This window comes from Pistacia vera, unplaced genomic scaffold (genome assembly GCF_008641045.1).
Source record: "Pistacia vera cultivar Batoury unplaced genomic scaffold, PisVer_v2 Contig122, whole genome shotgun sequence".
Classification (NCBI taxonomy): Eukaryota; Viridiplantae; Streptophyta; class Magnoliopsida; order Sapindales; family Anacardiaceae; genus Pistacia; species Pistacia vera.
Genome location: NW_022195271.1, coordinates 98,192 through 119,797, shown reverse-complemented (window position 1 = coordinate 119,797; position 21,606 = coordinate 98,192). Strand labels below are relative to the sequence as shown.

General features: G+C 35.9%; 4 protein-coding genes across 4 annotated transcripts; 3 read left to right on the top strand and 1 right to left on the bottom strand.

The window, feature by feature from the left end:
• Window positions 1-214: 214 nt before the first annotated feature.
• On the top strand, window positions 215-5,952 carry LOC116114523 (mitogen-activated protein kinase 20). Its single transcript, XM_031400672.1, has 10 exons — window positions 215-591; window positions 1,648-2,056; window positions 2,467-2,594; window positions 2,723-2,782; window positions 3,292-3,441; window positions 3,574-3,729; window positions 3,815-4,026; window positions 4,134-4,235; window positions 4,814-4,983; window positions 5,089-5,952. Exons 1-10 carry the CDS (start codon window positions 568-570, stop codon window positions 5,547-5,549), a joined length of 1,872 nt encoding a protein of 623 aa, XP_031256532.1. The 5' UTR covers window positions 215-567; the 3' UTR covers window positions 5,550-5,952.
• Window positions 5,953-7,528: 1,576 nt separating this feature from the next.
• Window positions 7,529-8,240, top strand: LOC116114413 (transcription factor PAR1). The gene has a single exon (XM_031400557.1). It carries the CDS (start codon window positions 7,611-7,613, stop codon window positions 8,025-8,027), a length of 417 nt encoding a protein of 138 aa, XP_031256417.1. The 5' UTR covers window positions 7,529-7,610; the 3' UTR covers window positions 8,028-8,240.
• A 4,239-nt stretch (window positions 8,241-12,479) lies between these two features.
• On the top strand, window positions 12,480-13,138 carry LOC116115294 (peroxisomal and mitochondrial division factor 2). The gene is made up of 2 exons (XM_031401457.1): window positions 12,480-12,661; window positions 12,756-13,138. Exon 2 carries the CDS (start codon window positions 12,770-12,772, stop codon window positions 13,121-13,123), a length of 354 nt encoding a protein of 117 aa, XP_031257317.1. The 5' UTR covers window positions 12,480-12,661; window positions 12,756-12,769; the 3' UTR covers window positions 13,124-13,138.
• A 2,391-nt stretch (window positions 13,139-15,529) lies between these two features.
• On the bottom strand, window positions 15,530-16,925 carry LOC116114976 (altered inheritance of mitochondria protein 21). The gene is made up of 2 exons (XM_031401116.1): window positions 15,963-16,925; window positions 15,530-15,826 (listed from the first exon to the last, which is right to left on the bottom strand). The coding sequence occupies exons 1-2, from the start codon at window positions 16,758-16,760 to the stop codon at window positions 15,734-15,736; spliced, it is 891 nt and encodes a 296-aa protein (XP_031256976.1). The 5' UTR covers window positions 16,761-16,925; the 3' UTR covers window positions 15,530-15,733.
• Between the last annotated feature and the right edge of the window lie 4,681 nt (window positions 16,926-21,606).

Here is a 21,606-nt window from a genome sequence, read left to right as displayed (position 1 = left end):
CCCAACTCTTTGGCATAAGTAGACGACACGTGTACTACCTCCTAGAATCCCCCTACATATCCAACCTAAAAAACCATCATAATTACATGATATGCCACTAGCGTTTGGAGTCACATTATACCGTATATTAATATTATACATTATCCGATAAGCCAAGTCAGACAACACAAGAAAAAGAAAAATGCAGTAAAACTCTATATATCCCCAGATTCATGCCACAAGCCGTAAATATTACTATTCTCTCTCCCACTCCTACCCTTCTTTCTTTCTCTAAAACTTCTTCACGTTGTCGGTGTTGGAGATCTTGCAGCTCCCACACTCTTCGGCAACCTTGAAAAGCAAAAGCAAAAGCAATAGCTGGTTCAAGATCCAAGAACAGAAGTTGTTGTGGTGATTGATTTTATGTTGTGTTATGTTAGTCGTTGTCGATGGTAATTTCGTTGGGAGCCAAGTGTGTATGAGGAAGGACTGTGGTGGGACTGTGGCCTTGTTATCAGAAGCGGGGAAAGACGGGGCAAATGCGGTTGATTTGAATTCATCTTTTTGTTTATTTTCTCAAATTAAATTATGCAGCAAGATCAACGCAAGAAGGTATTAATTAATTATCATTACACTATACTCTCCTTTGTGATTGGTTTATTTCAATTCGGATTTATTTCATTTTTTGTTTATGATCGCATCGGCCCTGATTCTCTCTCCTTGTTACGCTTTCGGTTTGTTTTGTTTTTCTTGGTGTTCTGATTCTTTGAAAGGGATAAATTACGCGTATCCAAACAATTCTAAGGTTATAACTGCTTGCATTTGTTGGGACTTGATAAATTACTGTTTTCTGATTTACGCGATCAAAGTTAAACCAAAGGAACATTATAATCTCATTGTTCATAAAATAATTGAGAATTGGACAACTTTTTAATAAACTGAGAGAAACCCTTTAAGGTTTTCTTGTTTTTGGAGGAGAAGATGTAAACGGGTACATGTAAGAACTCATTGATTTCAGCGGTATAAGTTGCATAAGGAAAATTCCATATTTATTGTATTTTTTCCTTTTTCTCTTTTGGGAGCCTCCCCTGTTCTTCTTCCCTATATACATCTTTGAGCTTTAAATGTATATTTTCTTACAAGTTTTTTTTTTTCCTAAAATGATTTATACCGAATTAACAATATTGATATTGATTACTTTTTTAACCATGTATTTGAGCTTTAAATGTATATTTTCTTACAAGTTTTTTTTTTTCCTAAAATGATTTATACCCAATTAACAATATTGATATTGATTACTTTTTTAACCATGTATAATCTTCTACTTAATGCCATACTTGCTATATCATGAGAAAATTTAAAGAGGATTCAATTAATGTAACATGGAAAGCAAGATTCTCATTCCTATATTGTATTTTTACATGTTAGATTTATAAAAAAAATGTATTCACAATGGTAGCATCTGGTTGGTATGCTTTTTAACGCTATTATTATATTTTAGCGACGCAAGAGAAGTATCATTGTCAATTTTTAACCTGCTTATACAGTATCTGCATGAATCTTACCCTAAGAGACTATGTAACTGTGTACTTGTATATACATGTGCTTACTAATCTGTTTAATTGGTATGTGTTGGTATGCTAGCCTGACTTGTGTTTCTATTTCCAGAATTCTTCAGAGATGGAGTTCTTCTCCGAGTATGGTGATGCTAATAGGTACAAAATTCAGGAAGTTATTGGGAAAGGAAGTTATGGTGTTGTTTGCTCTGCCATTGACACGCATACTGGTGAAAAAGTGGCAATTAAGAAAATACATGATATTTTCGAACACATCTCTGATGCTGCTCGTATTCTTCGGGAGATAAAGCTGCTCAGACTTTTACGGCATCCTGATATTGTAGAAATAAAACACATTATGCTGCCACCTTCTAGAAGGGAATTTAAAGATATTTATGTTGTTTTTGAGCTCATGGAGTCAGATCTCCATCAAGTCATTAAAGCCAATGATGATTTGACACGAGAACACTATCAGTTTTTCCTTTACCAGCTCCTTCGTGCATTAAAGTATATTCATACAGGTATATTCACCCTGTAACTCATGTTGTCACTCTATCAAGTTTTTGGCTTTTCTTGATCTTTGTTAACCCCAAAAATGGGGGCGACTAATTGCAATAAATGTAGATGCATAAGTTTTAGTTCAAAAGACATCACCATGATATTATTTTTCCTGCCGTACTATTTTAGACAGAACAATCCGTTTTACTGCCCTTATGTCTGACAACCGCATTTGCCTTTATTTCTGCAAACTGCATTTGCCTTTATTTCTGTGAACATGCTTTTCTCTATATATGCTTGCCAGCCCCCTCAACTTGGATAATATGTATTGTTGTCATTCTATATTCGCTTTGTTTTCTTCTATTTTCCCAATTTCTCCACCTTTTTTGGGGAGGGAGGTGGTACATATCTAATGTTATGTAGTTCATTGCAGCAAATGTCTACCATCGGGATTTAAAACCAAAGAATATATTGGCCAATGCAAACTGTAAACTGAAAATCTGTGATTTTGGGTTAGCAAGAGTTGCATTTAATGACACACCTACTACAATTTTTTGGACGGTATGTCTTTGATAGATGTTAGATTTGTGATGATTGTTACATTAATATCTTACAAAATATTTGTTGTATAAAGTATCTTATTTTTTAAAATTATGGGAACTTACTTTGCAGTTGTGGTGCATTTACAGGATTATGTTGCTACAAGATGGTATAGAGCTCCAGAGCTCTGTGGATCATTTTTTTCTAAGGTATGGCTTTGCTTCTGTTTCGAATTTATTGACGCTGTAAACTTGATACATAATTGTCTGATGCTTTATAATCAAAAGTGTGCAACGGGCTCAGTGTTGTATACTTGCGCTCTGAGTGGCCTATCATAACTTCTAGGTGTGCATATTATGTGTTTGGAGATGAGTAACTTTTAGAATCATCTCAACATGGCTTTGGAAGAATTAGAACCCACATTGGGGTTAATGACAGTTGTATGATGTCCCTTGGTTTGTATAATTAAAGTAGTTGAGTGCCTAGCTAGATGTTACATTTGATTGAGTTATCTAGTATATGTCTCTTTTAAGTTCATTGTCTGGTGCGATGGGAAACCTGCAGTCAAAATCAATATTTTTATGATATTTTTATTTTATGTGAATATTGTTTAATGCGTTCTTGCTCTGGTAACTTTTGGAAATTTAATTCTTCTTCCTTTGTGGCTTAAAATCTCCATTTTTTGAGAGTTTTAATGTATGATGGCATGTGGATGCAGTACACACCAGCAATTGATGTATGGAGCATCGGTTGCATATTCGCAGAGGTGTTAACCGGGAAGCCTCTTTTTCCTGGAAAAAATGTTGTTCATCAGTTGGATTTAATGACAGATCTGCTTGGCACACCTTCATTAGATACTATCTCTCGGGTATTCAAATTATTCTTTTGTTAGCATCGTCTTGCTAGTCCTAGTCCCATTGTTAGCATCGTCTTGCTGGTCCTAGTCCCATGAAAATGCTTGTCTTATTCATATTTTTTTTTTTTTTTTTTCTTTTTGCAGGTTAGAAACGACAAGGCTAGGAGATACTTAACTAGCATGAGGAAAAAGCAGCCAGTGCAGTTTGCACAAAAATTTCCAAATGCAGATCCTTTGGCTCTGCGACTGTTGGAAAGGTTGCTGGCCTTTGATCCAAAAGACCGGCCAACTGCTGAAGAGGTTTGTTATTAGATTAGAAGAATTTACTAAATATGGTCTGTTTGTTTTGGTGGATTATAAATGTTTTGGTTTGGTGTTCTTTCAGGCACTGGCAGATCCTTATTTCAAAGGACTGGCTAAAGTTGAGAGGGAGCCTTCTTGTCAGCCAATTTCAAAGATGGAGTTTGAGTTTGAGAGGCGGAGGGTCACAAAGGAGGATATCCGAGAGCTAATTTTCCGGGAGATATTAGAATACCATCCTCAGTTGCTCAAGGACTACATAAATGGAACTGAGAGAACAAATTTCCTTTACCCAAGGTTATACTTTTCTTGGTTGATGCTTTTCGGTTTTGATCTTGTTGAGCTGCGTTCATAATCTTTGGGTCTCTGCATTATCCTGACTTTTTGTCCATTTTTTTTTACAGTGCTGTTGATCAATTTAGAAAGCAGTTTGCACATCTTGAAGAGAATATTGGTAAAAGTGGGCCAGTAATTCCACCTGAAAGAAAGCATGTATCTCTTCCTAGGTAGGGCCATTTGTCCATTCACTTACTTTGCAGTCTGTAATGGTCGTTGTTCATCAAAGTTGTTATTTTTGTCTTGCCTAGTAACGAGTGGACAAGATATAAAGTTCATTTTTTTTTTTTTTTTTTTTGACTATTATTGGTTGTAGCTCACATCTATTAAATTATATTGGGCTTTTCATGACATGTTCGTAGGCTTAAATTAGATTTAATATGGTCCCTGTCCGAGGGCATGATTTGAAAGAATAGTGTTGATTACATGCGAATGCACTTTAGCTCCTACCAATGATCCTTATTCATGGGTAAGAGTTAGAGTGGGAGCATGAGTGTGAGTGCAAGTTTGAGACCATCAATTTCGAAATACCTGGTGATGCAGTTTTTTCTGTCTATATGAACGCTATTAAAGGGCACTTTCTTTGTTGGTTTTAATAATTTTTATTTTTTTCTCGAGTACTTTTTTTGCTTGCTAGTAGCTGTTTGCATTTTGAGGGTACATTCTTTCATGCTTGATATGTGTTTTTTGGTTTACCTTCATTTAGCCTAAGTTCAAACTAAAAAATTTATTTCTCTGATAATTGTAGGTCAACAATTGTACATTCAAATACAGTAAATCCCAAAGAGCAACCAAGCATTGGCTCCAGAGATCGGCAGGCAGCTGCGGAGGAGGCATATAATAAGAATTCCAGGGAATCAGAAGGAATTCCTTCAAATATGTCTAGGACCTTGCTGGCACCACAAAGATTTCCACTGGGTATTCTCACTCTCACTTCGTTGTACTTCTAGTGTTGTATCTGTTATTCTTTTGTTAGTACGTGATCAGATTAGAATTTAGAACTGAACTTGATGTTCTCTTCAGCGAAACCAGGAAAAGTTGTGGGACCAGTTGTACCATACGAGAATACAAGTGTGATGAAAGATGCTTATAATCCTAGAACCTTCATTAGAAGCACAGTCCTTCCGCAGGCAGTCCCTAGTGCTTATTGTTACCGCAAATCTAGCGCAGGAAAACAAGAAAAATCAACTGCAATGGATTCTGAGAGGGAACTGTCCTCACAGGTAAAACAAGTCCCTCAATGTGGCATGGCAGCCAAACTTACACCAGACATAGCAATCGACATCGACTCCAATCCATTTTTTATGACACGAGCTGGAGTGAATAAGGTGGAACGTGGTAATGATCGTATTGCAATCGACACAAATCTGTTGCAAGCAAAAGCTCAGTATGGTGGGATTGGTGCTGCAGCAACAGCCGGGGGCAGTGCTGCAGCTCATAGAAAGGTTGGAACAGTACAGTATGGTATGTCAAGGATGTATTAGAGAAGGGATTAGAGGCAGTGGCGTAATAGTTTGGCTGAGTGGAGCAATCCCTATTAGTGGTGTGTTCCTTCAAAGTATCGGGACAGGTAGTGTGTTAGGATGTGTAAAAAAGCAGAAGGGTCAGGGGTGTCCTCTCTCCTTGATATAGCTAGCTTTCTAAGGTTGAGTTAGGTGCTAGTAAAAGTTTGGTTTTGGGAAAGACTATATGTTAGTGAAACTATACTATCACTCTCTCTCTCTCACACATACCAAAATAAAACTTATTATTTTTATTAAGGGAAGGAAGTTCATTTTGGTTTCTATTCCCTATTCATGATAAAATAAGAAAAAAACCCTTACATATATGACTAGTTATCGTGCACTTTGATAATTTATACAAGGATGTGATGTAATGTACTGCAAACATACTTTGTTGCTTATTAATGTTGGAGAATCATTGGTTTTTTAGCGTTATGTGTTGTATTCGTTTTTGGTTAACATAATCGACTAACTAATGTTTGAAAGCACCAACAGTGTAGGAACTTTTAATTTTACTAATGTTAAATGATTTAAGTAATAAAAGAGTAAACGGAGCTTCTCTACATGAAAGAATTCGGGGTCTGATTCAAACACGTAACTAAATGGGAAAATGTGTCCATTGTTATTGAATTGAGGGTCCCATTCCCATATGTAAAGCATGCATTGTCCCATCATAATTGGACCCATTTTCACATAAATCAAACCATCCAATCTTCATGCTTATATCATTACTAACATCCAACAAACTCACTCTCACTCAAATTCTCAACGCCTGTCATTTATGAATTACTTAACTTAAACTAAACTACTCGTTAATTCATACTTGAAACAAAACAAAACATAAATCAATCCTCTCTGCATACTATGACCCACACTTTATTAATAGCTAATGTACTAAAACCTTTACTTTCCAATTCGGCTTCATGTGATCATCCATTTTTATTGTAAGCTCATCATCATAGAGTTTATAATAAAAGCAGCAAGTTGAAACAGAATTTTATATTGCCCTAATCACAATTTATTATTCCCAGTAACTTTATGGAGCAATTTTTAAATATATCCATATAACGGGTGGGGTAAATATTATCAGACAATTAAGTAAATAATATATTGAATAGTTGGTTATGCGGATGATTTTGTACTTGAATCGGGTACGGACTCTTCAAAAAAACAAAGAATAAAATATAAAAAATTCATGGAGGCGGATGGAGACGGATTAGATCCAAGAAAAATAAAACAAAATGTTGTGTGAAAAAGCAACAAAAGATTAGGTGGGTCTGATCACATGGAGTCCCATATGCCCAACAAACAATATCTATCCCAGTGCCATTTGTTTCCTTCTTGGAAACACCACAAACACCACCACCACAAACACCACCGTCACCTCCGCCACCATAACCAACCAATCCACTTGTTTATTTCTTTGAGGGGCTCTATAGTAGTAGATGGGACCCCCCTCATAAAGTTGCCACGTGTCGGTCATGCTAATTCTAGTGATTAAGATCATAGGAGAGAGAATGCACATGGGTGGTGTTGGGTTCAAGAAAATCATGTGATCACATGTGCTCCCTCTCTCTTTCCCCTTTGTTTTGGTGTTTTTTTGCGGGCCCTCTTTTTTTTTATTTTCTCTCTTCTCTATGTCTATGAACCTATCCACCCACACCTGGTCATCACACGCTCCTTCACTGCGCGTCACACTTATTCCCACCTTGCATGTGGGAGACTACTACACTCTAACACTCCCCTTATGATAATGCCTCTACATACCACATGCAAGCACTCATTACCTCACAATCACCACGCGACGTAATAGGCGAGTGAAGTTTACAGCCCAAATCAAAACCAAAAGCAGGCCTTGCAAAGCCCAAACTCGGTGGACCCAAGCTTCGTTGGCATTGACATTTCTAGAACTGAACAATAATTTAACGCCCACTTCTTCTCATACTCAACACTCTCACTCGTGAGGTCATAACTCATAAACATAACCCTACTTCTCACTGTCTCTCTCTCTCAAAGCTTCTTCATTTTCTCTGGGGTATTTTTATGGAGAACGCGCTAAGCTCAACAGCCACCGTACCCACATTTCGGAAGAGTGAAAGAAAAACAAAAACAAAAATCCTCATGAAATCTGAGATGGGTGAAGCTGCAGTGCATGAGCGTGATTGTAGTTCTCGGTGTAGCAAGAAAGATGAAACTACTAGTAGTAGTTGTGAGCGGAGGAAGAGAAGAGACACGAAGGTTTATGATAAAGAAGAAGATGATGATGAGAAGGGTGAAGTGGAGAAAAAGATTGTGGCATTGCAAAGGATTGTACCAGGAGGAGAATCACTAGGAGTTGATAAGTTGTTTGAAGAGACGGCTGAGTATATATTGGCTTTACAATGTCAGATTAAAGCCATGAAAGCTCTTGCTAGTTTTATTCAAGGGTTGGAGAAGGAGAAGAGGAAATTTGGAGCTTGATGATGATGATGATGATGATGATGATTATGTTATATTGGTTCATTACTTTGATGACACAACAATTGTATCTGCTTTTAATTTCTTCAATTTCTTTTGCCACAATATTGTTGGGAGCAAAAGTATTCCTTTTCTATTTTTATTTTGTTTCTGGTTTTTATTTTGACAGTGCAATGAAAAGGAAGAGGATGGATAGTTTTAGGAATTTTTTTTGGGTTTAAGCTAATGATATATTTTTAGGGGGTTTATTCTTTTATTATGCTTATACACCGAAATTCCATCTATATGAACTAATTTTCTTTTTTCCTTTTATTAGACAGTATAACATTTTTTTTTTGGGGGGGAGTTTAATTTTCTGGGTTTGAGATCTTGACAGCTAGGAATTGTGATCAAATATTGCGAAAATTTATTATTATTATTTAGTGATTTCCCACGATCTGTTAAATAAATGAACATGGGTTACAATGAAATATGAGAAAGGATGGACAAAAGAGTGTTGAAATAAATATAATAACATATGAAAATAAAGAAAAGGACATTGAAGGTCTACTATATTTAGGGCAAATTATTGTTGTCTTGTCGAAATAAAAACTCTCCTGTCCTTTTTAAGACTGGGGCTCCAGCTTGTACATACCAACAACAACAACTGGACATATGGAGCTGAGGATTCAAATATTCACTTTCAAATAATTTCCTTTTATACAATTATTTGATTCAATAATAATTAAAACTCAAGTCAAGAAGGGTAGTAGTAGTTGTTATGATATGCAAGTGAATCAATTTAAACTCAATTCTTATCTTTACCGTATTGCTTTTGCTTTTTGACACGTGGATTAAAGATATTTCATTTGAAGGTGATAAAGGTGGTGTTTGGAAACGAACGTATAGTTTCCACTGACCGGGGTCAGGGTCAATTCTAAAACCAAGACATAAAGGCCTGATGGCTCATGTGTTTCTAAGGAGATCAATTTTATATAATCCTATAATAATATTTGTTGAGAATGTGTTACCTATATCATATAGTATATTTTTATACAAGTAATTAGATATTGTGTTTAAAATTAGAGAAACCCTCCATGTGTACCATACATTTCTAACAGTTTCTTATAATATTGGTGATTATCTTTTTAAGAGTACCGTTTGATACTTAAATTATAGAAGAGGTATTTAAACAAATCACTATATTAGTGACGTTATATATGTTATTTTAACGGAAGGTAAATGGGTGTATTATTATGACTGAATGCGACTTTTATAATAAGTTAATTTCCATAAATAAACAGGCGAACGACAACTTCCCACCCAAGGTTTGGCCAAATAANAGATCAATTTTATATAATCCTATAATAATATTTGTTGAGAATGTGTTACCTATATCATATAGTATATTTTTATACAAGTAATTAGATATTGTGTTTAAAGTTAGAGAAACCCTCCATGTGTACCATACATTTCTAACAGTTTCTTATAATATTAGTGATGTTATATATGTTATTTTAACGGAAGGTAAATGGGTGTATTATTATGACTGAATGCGACTTTTATAATAAGTTAATTTCCATAAATAAAGAGGCGAACGACAACTTCCCACCCAAGGTTTGGCCAAACAACGTTGGCCACCCAAAAAGTATCAAAGCGACAGTTTCCCACCCATTCATCCAATTTCTCCGTTACTTTCAACTGCAAAAGGATATAATGGTAATTTCAAAAAACAATTAAATGATAATTATGTCCTTTTATTCCCCAATATATAAACTTGAAAAACAAAACCCCAATTTTTTTCTTCTTATTTATTTTTTCTCTTTCCTCTTTCAATTGCACCAGGTTCTTGCTTTCTTTTCTCTCTTCCCCTTCTTTTTTCTTCTCTTCTTATCTTTCCTCACTCTGGCAGTGGCCGCTACTGGACAAATCTGGCCGACACCTAAGGCCCTTGCATTGGCCAAAGGCGCGACGCAAGAGACACATGCCGGCTTGATATGTCCAGCCGAAAAGCTTCAATTGCCGGCCAAATTGAGTCAAAGCCGAGTTGACCGAAGAAGACTTGATTATTTGATTGCTTTTTTTATATGATTTTTCTTGATTGATGATTGTTGTGTGTTGCGGTAATTGTGTTGAGAAATAATTGAAGTTTGGTAGTGTGTTTGGGATGGGTTTTGCTCAGGGGAAGAGGTGACTAAGACGTGTATTTCCAGCCATTGTCGAAACTGCGACTTTGGTGGTGGGGGAGATAATTGGGTTAATTGAGTTGACATTAAGATTGAGAAGGAGATTGAACATGAAGGCTTGAATAAAGGCCACGTATCACCCTACACGCCCCGTTCAGTTGATGATCATGATCATGATCATGGTGATGATGTGGATTCTTATGGCAGTTTGTTTGCGATGAACAGGAAAGAGTTCTTGAAATTAAAGAACATCTTGAAGATCCTAACCTGGTTTCTTATTTATTATTATTATTTTCATTTTAAGTTTTTGTTTTTATGAATTTTATGAGATGAGTTTGATTTTGTTTTTTATTTTCGGTCTGAAGATTCTCTGATTGATCTGCTTCAAAGTTTGGCAGACATGGGTATAACATTCAAGGCTTTAAAGTTAATTTTTTAATGGGAAAACTTTTGCTTTTGTTCTTGTTCAATGATTGAAGTTTAAAACTTAATGATAATTTGAGTTATAATTACAGGAGACTGATATCGGGGGGTTTGTAAATCAATTGAGAAATCATTCATCAAATGATGTAGAGGATTAGTGAAGCATTCTTATTAGGTTACCAAAATTTTAAAAAGAAAATAAAAATTANAATATTTGTTGAGAATGTGTTACCTATATCATATAGTATATTTTTATACAAGTAATTAGATATTGTGTTTAAAATTAGAGAAACCCTCCATGTGTACCATACATTTCTAACAGTTTCTTATAATATTGGTGATTATCTTTTTAAGAGTACCGTTTGATACTTAAATTATAGAAGAGGTATTTAAACAAATCACTATATTAGTGACGTTATATATGTTATTTTAACGGAAGGTTAATGGGTGCATTATTATGACTGAATGCGACTTTTATAATAAGTTAATTTCCATAAATAAACAGGCGAACGACAACTTCCCACCCAAGGTTTGGCCAAATAATAGTTGCCACCCAAAAAGTTTCGAAGCGACAGTTTCCCACCCACCCATCCAATTTTTCTGTTAATTTCAATTGCAAAATGATAGAATGGTAATTTCAAAAAACAATTAAAGGATAATTATGTCCTTTTATCCCCCAATATATAAACTTGAAAAACAAAACCCCAAATTTTTCTTTTCTTCTCTTTTCTCTTTCAACCGCACCAGGCCGCTTTATGTCTTCCCTTCCCTTCTCTTTTCTTGCTTCCTTTTCTCTCTTCCCTTTCCTTTTTCTTCTCTTTTTATCTTTCCTCACTCTGGCAGTGGCCGTTACTCACCGACACCTAAGGCCCTTGCATTGGCCAAAGGCGCAACGCAAGAGACACATGCCGGCTTGATATGTCCAGTCGAAAAGCTTTAATTGCTGGCCAAATTGAATCAAAGCCGAGTTGATCGAGAGAAGACTTGATTATTTAATTGCTTTTTTTATATGATTTTTCTTGATTGATGATTGTTGTGTGTTGCGGTAATTGTGTTGAGAAATAATTGAAGTTTGGTGGTGTGTTTGGGATGGGTTTTGCTCAGGGGAAGAGGTGACTAAGCAGACACGTGTATTTCCAGGCACTGTCGAAAATGCGACTTCGATGGTGGGGGAGATAATTGGGTTAATTGAGTTGACATAAGATTGAGAAGGAGATTGAAAAGGCTTGAATAAAGGTCACATATCACCCTACAGGCCCCGTTCAATTGATGATGATCATGGTGATGATGTGGATTCTTATGGCAGTTTGTTTGCGATGAACAGGAAAGAGTTCTTGAAATTAAAGAACATCTTGAAGATCCTAAACTGGTTTCTTTATTTATTATTAATTTTTTTCATTTCAAGTTTTTGTTTTTATGAGATGAGTTTGAGTTTGTTTTTTATTTTCAGTCTGAAGATTCTATGATTGATCTGGTTCAAAGTTTGGCAGACATGCATATAACATTCAAAGCTTTAAAGTTAATTTTTTTATGGGAAAATTTTTGCTTTTGTTCTTGTTCAATGATTGAAGTTTAAAATTTGATGATAATTTGAGTTGTAATTACAGGAGATTGATATCGGGGGGTTTGTAAATCAATTGAGAAATCATTCATCAAATGATGTAGAGGATTAGTGAAGCATTCTTATTAGGTTACCAAAATTTTAAAAAGAAAATAAAAACTTAAAATAAACTGAATTTACCATTTTGTTCTTCTGTAGTTGAAATTAACGGAGCAATTGGATGGATGGGTGGGACTCTGTCATTTTGAAACTTTTGGGATGGCAACCACTCGTTACGCCAAACCTTGGGTGGGAACTTGTCGTTCGCCCTGAATAAACCCCAAACTAGTCCACATAGTAAACCACGTGCTGAGCATACACTTCAATTGATAATCAGTAACCGTTGATTTTTCATCAGAGATTCGGTAACATATTATTCTTATTCCCTGAATTCGTTTAGATATAGTAATAAGAAACCCTAATCGAATAATCTCACTCCTCAAGGAAAGGTGGAGCTTTTGTGTATTATCTTTCTGTTTGTTTGCCTAGAAAAGTTGGCAAAGAGAAATATAACCTTTGATAGACCATTTTACGTTTTTGCAGGATCATCGTAAACAATGGCAGAGCCAGAGACTATTCTCAACGGTGTTGCTTCAACTGAGACAGAGAATCAGACGGCGGAGAGTTTCTACGATCTGGGTCAAGACAACAAAATAGCTGAACTGACGAGAAAGACGGAAGCGCTGGAGGAAGAGAACCGAGAAATGAAGGAGAGAATTAAAAAACTAACTATTGAAATTGAAGGATCTGAAGAGGATAAAAGAGTTTTCGAATCAATTGCTGCTCGAGCGGTTGAATTGGAAACTGAGGTTTCGAGACTCCAACATGACCTGATCACCGCGATGAGCGAAGGGGATGAGGCGAGTGCTGAGGTCGCAGAGTTGAAGAGAGTCTGGGAGAGAAGGGAGTGAAATGGAGGGATTAGAGAAGAAATTGATGGGTTAAAGAGTGAGAAAGCTGATAGTGAGAAGAAAGTGAGGGAGTTGGAAAGAAAAGTTGGGACTTTGGAAGTGAGGAATTGGAAGAGAAGAGTAAAAGGTGTGAGGTTGAAGAGGAAATGAGGGAAAAAATTGATGACAAAGAGAGGAAATAGTGGGTTAAGAAAAAGTTAATGATTTGGAGTCTGAATTGGATAAGTGGGGTTGAGAAGAAGTCGGTGGAGGAAAGTTTGAAGAATCAGAGAGCAAATCCAAGGAAATGGAGGCCAAGATTTTGAGTTGGAGAAAGAGATTGATGAGGCGAAGACGGTGGATTAGTGGACTCAAGGAAAGACATTGGATGGTTTTAATGGGAATGTGAGAGATTTTAAACCCTCTGTTGATGTGGATGGAAGAAGTCAAACTTGCAATGGTCGGTTGTGGCTGCGACTGCTCTGTGTTGCCGTTGCTGTGATCGGTGTTTGCTTGCGCGGCGGAGGTGAATGCATAATTGGGTCACGATCACGAGTTGCGATAAACTTTCAATTTTGATTAATTATTTATGTTTTTTTTTTTTTTTTTTTTTTTTTGCTTGCCAATATTCTTGAGCCCTTACGGAGGTTGGTTTACTTTGATGATTTGGGGGTTTTGATGCTTGATTACTAGTTGAATCATTTTGTTGAGATTACTAAATTATTCTATATAGTTTTCAGAAGAGTTATTATTATGCTTTTTTGCTTAGCGTAGTGGTAGACTTGGGTTTCCTGTTGATTAATCACTGTGTTTTGCTACATTAGTATGTGTAGTTTCCTTTGCTTTTGGGCTGGATATTGCTAAATGTAGACATGAATTTTCTGGTAATTGTTTGATTCAGGGGAATTTCTGTATTGACCACATCAATCAGGTGGTTTAGTTGCCTTGTTTTGTGTATTTTTCACGAAGCTAAGTACGATATATTGAATTCATAGTTATGCATATTTTGTCCCAATAGTTTGGAGAAGTTTATCTTGCCACCAAACATAAACTGAATACATTTGCCAGTCCTGACCCCGTAAGAAAAGAACTAGTTTCATTTTGCTGTTGTTTAACCTTCTACCTGTTAGACAACAGACGTTTTGATGGACAATTTTCATGAGGTCCATCTTATGGATCATGTTTGAGAGCTATATGCTGGAAGTTGATCAGCTAGGGAAGCCATCTGATTTTTGATTGGTTCACTTGCTCCTATTTTTCAGAACCATAGTATTTCTATCCTTTCGACTAGCTTTTAGATGTTCATACTAGGATCAAAATAGATACAGTTCAATAGCTCTAAGTTGTTTCTGATGGTAGTGGGGCAAGTGTCCTCTGTTTTTCAGATTTTGCTTATAAATTGCCTCATCTTTCTCGTTGTCTTAAATAATATTATTGGTCTACCTTTGGATATCTATTCTGGAAGGTTGACCTCTTAATGGATTTCTCTATACAATTAGTCAAAAACTAGATATGTGATTGTTTTCTCTTAGTATGTTGCTATGGCCCAAATAGAGTGGAAGGTTTTCAGCCTTGGAAGTTGCTGGTGTTGCCATCTATGATGGTTCCTACTACCAGACAACTAATGCAAACACATCTGTTAAGGGCCAATTTGTGAATTGTGCAGGACAGCTAGGTACCGCAAAACCTTATCTTTTTAACATGTGGGGGGTGATGGATGTACAAGAAGCAATTGTCTTGGTGAAGTTCTTGCATCTCTCATCTCTTAATGGACCATGGGTAGTACTTGAGCTCATTTCTGGTTTATGGAAGGCAAGTGATGTCTTTGTTCAGTTTTATTGGTTCTTGAATTTCTGTTCCATCAACTTTAGGCCCTGCGCATCTGACTCTTATGTCCCATTTGTTCAGAAACAGAATCTTAAAAATACAATTATATCATGAAAAGAAAAACTATTATCCAGTAGCAGCTGCAGGGATATCTTAATGCAATCTGCCACGCAATACATAGCTTGATTTTAAATACTCTGAAATCTAGCAATAGCTACTAGCTAGTCCGCATTTTGAGACTTCTCTATCAAATATCTGCTGTAAAATGCGCCCACAAAATAGAGGACCCAAATATTAGCTCTCAAGGATAATTATGATGATCACCACATCACTAAATTATTCATTAAAGTCTTATTATTTCTACCGCTAGTCCTAATGATACTCTTCAACCATATAAAGACCACATAAAGTACCCACATCTGGAACCCATAAATTTTCATCCCCAATTGCTGAATAGAAAAGACAATCAACTGGAACTATCATCCATAATGATTATAGTTAACACCACAACTTACAGACTCTCCTGCTTTATGTAAACCTTTCTCTCAAGTTCATTTTAAGAATCCTTTTCAATCATTTCTCTGAATTTGAGAGAAAAGCTTTTAAAATTACTGTGTTAATGTATTGCATAGGAAATATAACTAAAAATCATGCAGATTTTACAATCAATATAAAACAAACTCAAGAGTCCAAACTCTGAGAAATGAATATAACAGTACATAATCCACACAACACTCCAAGGAACAAGCAAAATCAATTAATACCAGGATAATAAATCAACATAGGATTTCCGTTCACCTTCAATTATCTATCAGAGCGACGCAGAACGTCAAGAAGTCCACAGCAGCTTCTCCAGGAAGTTGGTCGGAAGTTGCGCTGAGTCAAAGATATAATAGGCTGGCAAAGAAACAGTATTCAATAGACAATAATTAAGATTTAGCACTACCTCAAATAATAATACTAACAATTCCAAAGAAAAATTTCCATTTTTCATTCAATCTAATGATGATTTGATTCGGGCTAAGTTACAAACCGGATTTCCAGTGCTTCCAGGAATGGGCTCAGGCTTGTTGGCTAATTCACGGGGATTACTGGTGTCGTCAACATTGCCTACATTCGCCATTGTCTGGTTTGGTTCATCAACAGTGCTGGGTGACTCCTTAGCATTCTGTTCCAAAACTGGCAATTTTGTTTCCTCAATTGCGTTTAAAACAACATCAGCTGGAGGAACCTCACCATTCTCCTCAGAAGAAGGCAGAATTATTTCCCCAATCATCTCTGAAACAATCTCTGTTACAACTTGAGAAGCCCCATTATTCTCATCAGAAGAAGGCAAGGTTTCTTCCTCAATCGCCTTGGACATGTCATTTGTTTCATCCGTGGAAACACCATTGCTCTCGTCCAAAGACTGCGAAATGTTGACTTCAATTTCCTTGGATTCTGATTCAGCAACATCATCATGAGCATCTAATATCTCAACTGCTACTTCAACATCCTCAGTCAACTCTTCTGCAAGGGAAACCTCTGGCTCAATTGGATCAACGACTGAGTTGATTACCGTTTTCTCCTCCTCCAATTCTCCTGAATCCACAACCCGAGGACTATTCTCCACAGTTTCTGCCTCTTCATCTGAACTGCTACTCTGCGAACTTGAATCATCTCCATCACGGTCACCATTTGCAGACTCAGAATTCCCATTAACAACAATTTCTCTCAAAGATTCAGCTTCAACTTTAACCTCTCTTGACTCTTCAACAACCACTTTCTTATCCTCCTCCTGTGACTCCACTTTCTGGATCTCCTCTAATTTCCCGTTTGAAGATTCTTCCATTTGGTAATGGTTTGTAGAAACTAATGATACAAAAGAAGAATAATATCTCTCTTTTTCCCTCTTCAATTCATATATTTGTCATAATAGTCATCTAATTCCTTCTCTTCGAAGTATTCCAGCTCACAAATCCCTGCTTAATTATTCCAGCTTATTTGAAAAAAAAAAAAAAAAAATTATTTGAAAAAAAAAAAAAAAAAAAAAAAAACCTACAGGTCATACAATAAGACATTGGGAGATACCTTTAAGAATAGAAATATCCATTAAAAATTTAATCAACTATAAAAACAGGTAGATTTAAGGGATGAAAGTTTTTGAAATTGAAGAGCAGGTGTAGAATGGGAGATAAGAATTGCGTTATTATATTGGTGTCTCCTTGGCTCTTTTAATTATGGGACCTCATGACATGAATGACTAAGTTTTTGACTGGTTGTTGAAACAAGTTTCACAAAGAAATCAATGAAGACAAAGAATGGTAGATATATCTTTGTATATAAACAAAGACGTTTGAAGGTTTCTCTTTCAATCCTGTCAGTTTTAGTATTAGGATTTATGACGGTTGGTACATTCTGAAAGTTAAACCTGAAAGGTATTGGTTTCACATTTGGAGAGCTGGATTTTGCTTTGGCGTGGGCGGGAATTTCAACTTCCAATTTATAAGTCGCCGGCTCCAACTACTGCCGACCCTTAGTGCCATAAATTTTTTAATTAGAGTAAACGACATGTTCCCACTCAAAGATTAGCAAAATGTTTCATTAATTCCAATTCTCACCCTTAAAATAACGCCGTTAGTGAGAGTTAAGTATTGACACAGTTGCTGATGGTGTTATTACTAAATTATCCTTTCATCATCATCTTCTTCTTCATACCAGCCATTGTCACTGCCACCACCACCTAGTTGCACGATTTTTGCCCTTCTCCGACTGCTCCCGCGTCGGAAATCCCTCCCGCGATCACCAATCATCTCACCGACCTCCCACCTCCAAAAGCCCTATCCTCCCCGACACCAATTGCCCGCTGGTCGTCGCCCCTACCATTTAGGATTTCGCCATTTGGAAGACTTAAGGTTTGAGATTTTTGAGATTTTGATGGCTGTTTGGATTGGATTTTGATTGTCGAAGTAGTTTTGTTGTGTGTGTATCTGTGTGATTGATTTCCGGTTGCCGGTGCTCACCATCTGCAACTTCGAAGGTTGGCATGCCAACTGTTCGAAGAAAGTCTAACTCACGTTCACATCCTTTAACACAAAAGCAAATCCGGACTTCAGATTCTTCAAAACAACATGAACACCATTTAAAAACTACAAGCTTACAGATCATGATTAATGAATTAAAATCAAACAAAACACTTGTCTAACGAATAAAACACCAAACACCCATTTGAAAAAACCCCAGAACAAACCTGAAGATAACCAAAACAATTATCTAAAGTCAATGGGAGAAGAAGTGACTGACTTGCGGCGGCAGAGGGAGGTCACGGGCGGCAAATGGTGATAGGGAGCAAAGTCTAGTCGAATTTGGTGGTAAAAACCGGTGAGGAGCCTGTTGAACGGCCGGCAGGGTAATGGGTTGGAAATCATAAGGGTTTTGGAATTACCATTTTAACCGTTAACCGTTAGATAACACAATTTTCTGTTACTATAAGGGTGGATATCTGAAATAAATGAAACCAGGGTGGACGTTCCATATCGCTAATCTTTGGGTGGGAACATGTCGTTTGCTCTTTTAATTATTGGATAAAGCCTCAACCTGGACAGGGTGGGTCCTCGCTTCAGTCTCCATAATCCAAAGTTTAGCTCAACCAGCCGTAACCCATAAGGCCAAACCTAACCTGCAATTTACTGATATGTTCCAATTTAGAACTACCTAGAAAAACTTGAATATAATTGCAGTTAAAACATCAACCAGTCATACAGCCCTGCAACAAAATGTCAAGCTGTCAAAACTCAAAGTTTAGTTGGCGAGTATGTTAAAATAGGTTAATGGTTTTCCTGGTTCAACAGATCTTCTTCCTAATTAATGCAAATGATTACTGTTGCTGGCAATTATAATTGGTGGAAACATTTCAAATTGAATCAGTTATATTTCCCACCTCTCAGATTGGTTTTAGCCAGTTAGGCATACTAAATAATTAAAAACAGAATTCTGATGATAATATTGTAAAACAATAAAACTGACACAGGTAGGTACTGTATCAACTCTATCCTTAAAATTTAAAAACAAAATTAATAATTAACTATGTATTTACATTAATAATATATAAAAATTTAAAAGAAATTACAATGGTTGCACGGCAGGCGACATCAGTCAACAAGCATAAAGCACACCATCGGAACACAATAGTATGAATTTGAATTGATTGAAGACCAAAGGATAGCATGAACATTAGTCTTCGTTTATAATATTCCTGTTCCACATGGCAATAGCAATAGGAAACAACTTCGCTGAGAGATTTGAGCCGCCTTATTCCTAGCACAGTCTGCAAAAACTTATGAGCATAGCGCTGCATCTAAAATGAAGTAGCTTTAAACATCTACATTTAGAATGGGACATTGAAACAAACGACGCTTGATCCATTCTTGCAATTTCTGTTTGTAATAGTAAATGCCATCATTTCTTATCCTCCAGATACAATGTGTGCACTGCAATCTAACATGAGATGCCCAAAACACTCCTTGGGTATCATTTTTAACATATACATAGCACCATTTTAGAGGGAACAAAATCTCTCTGAATTCCCATGAAATTGTTTCCCCAGTTGTAAGCATCCTCAACTGCTCCACTTCCGGATCCCCACACTTGACATAAATTGGGTGTTTAGCTTCGTTCCTTAGCTCCACCGTCACCATGGGAAAAAAGTAGATGAAAAATTTACTGGAGGTTACAGGGTTGGATAGAGAAGGTTTTAGGAATGAAGAGACTAGGATAAACAAAATCAAGAATTTTATTAACTTATTCATGATGAATGTAGAGGTAATGTTACCTAATTTTTAAATTTTACAAAATTGGCGATGGTTCAGGCATATTTATAAACCTCTTAAGAAAGTGGTTTGGTTATGGGAGCACAACTAATTGTAGTGTTTTTTGTGTGTAGTTAATCAGTGTCTAGCTCCTCTCTTTCATTAGTTAAAACTAAAACACTATCCATGCCATGTTATTAAAGCAAATAGAAACTGAAGCATCCAGACAAGGGGTTTCAGCAAAAACAGTTATATTTAAAGTGACAGTTGTCACATGTCATTTTTTTACAAGCTTTTTGTTTGTGTGTATATATATATATTCATTATTTGATATATAGTATAATATGTTGTTGGTAGAGATTTTGGTGAAGGATAGTATTGCCTGTCCAGCTATTAATTAGATGGTTTTGCAAGGATTACTAATATAATTATAGATTCGAACAAACTTCTAAATAAGCAATCCATATCTGATACAGAATTATAGAAGCGATATCGTATGGGTCAAGTTACATATCATATAATTGTAACCATCCATCTATTGTAAATCATTGGTGAAAATTGCCTCATCCTTATTTAAGAATCTTTCAGGCTATAATTTAAATCTGGGTGAAGTATTTCTAATCCTTGGCATTTAAGTTTGATAATTAATTAAATAAAATTGAACGGGCAGATGTGTACTGTATTATAGACATGATTTTTATTCCTCTTACGATAAAAAAAAAAAAAAAAAAAAAAATTGTCTATCTAAAAGAAATTGGATTTTTTTCTCCATATATTATTGTATAAATTTGTGAAATTATTTGTTTTCATAGAAGCCAATGCAATCGTATTAGTTATACTGCACATTAATTTGTATATATAAAAGGAAAAAGTTAAACAAATTTGAGAGTCTTTCATTACTCACAAATGAAGTCATAGCACTTACAAATAAAAGTAGAGTCTTAGATACAAGAGAAGACAGATGGATCCGTATATGATAATCATCCTTAATTCTATCTTTTATTAGGGAAAAGAAGCCAGCAGAATAACTTAGTTATTAAGATGTGTTTTCTGTGATTAGACCAAAGTTATACATTACATATACTAAAATACCAATTAAGAATATAGAGAAAAGGAAAATATTGAAATAAACAAAGATTAAACATGTAAACAATCCGACCCAAGTTGTCCTACAATAAGAAAAACAAAACTATGTCCTACGGCCACTCAAAAATTTAATGGGCCTCTTCCTTAGGAGTGGGCGGTTTGGGTACCTACCCAAATTCAAAGGAAACCTGGAACATAGGTTCCGATATTGGGTACTGGAGTTAATTTCAATTATCTCTACTTAAAAAAAAAAAAAAAAAAAAAAAAAAGTAAACCCTCAAAAAATTACAATACACTTCCGATAATTTAAATAATAATTAGTCTCAATCTTATCTCGGTATTCGGATCTCGGTTTCGGTTTCGGTTACAGTTCTAATTTCGATTTCGTTTCGGGTCTCAATCCTATAGAGGTCGAACCAAAATCCGAACCAGCCAATTCCTGATTTCTAAAACCTGAACTTACCTTGTGAGGGTCTTTTCGAGTAAGAACTGAAACCGAAACCCCAGGTACCTGTCAGTTCCAATTTCGCGGTTCTTTTGCACACCCCTACTCCTTACAATCATTCCCATCTTCAACTTAATTCTAAAGGAAAATGAAAAAACTATATATATATTTTCAAGATTCTTAGCTATATCTACAAAAATAAGTAACTTTGTTTTCTTGAGAATATTTTGTTAGACAGCGACATTTGGAATGAGACCTAGGAATTGTTTGACCCATTTCTTGTGTTTATCTTTGTAAAAGTAGATTCCGTCGTTTCTTATACTCCAACAGCAATGGCTGCATTGCCATCTTACATGGGA

Coding starts and splice junctions, on each gene's coding strand:
- LOC116115294 (XM_031401457.1), top strand. CDS start 12,770: ATGGCAGAGCCAGAGACTATTCTCAACGGTGTTGCTTCAACTGAGACA.
- LOC116114976 (XM_031401116.1), bottom strand. CDS start 16,760: ATGGAAGAATCTTCAAACGGGAAATTAGAGGAGATCCAGAAAGTGGAG. Junction 15,827..15,962: donor CTGGAAGCACTGGAAATCCG/GTTTGTAACTTA, acceptor TTTCTTTGCCAG/CCTATTATATCTTTGACTCA.
- LOC116114413 (XM_031400557.1), top strand. CDS start 7,611: ATGGAGAACGCGCTAAGCTCAACAGCCACCGTACCCACATTTCGGAAG.
- LOC116114523 (XM_031400672.1), top strand. CDS start 568: ATGCAGCAAGATCAACGCAAGAAG. Junction 3,442..3,573: donor CATTAGATACTATCTCTCGG/GTATTCAAATTA, acceptor TTCTTTTTGCAG/GTTAGAAACGACAAGGCTAG. Junction 4,027..4,133: donor ACAAATTTCCTTTACCCAAG/GTTATACTTTTC, acceptor TTTTTTTTACAG/TGCTGTTGATCAATTTAGAA.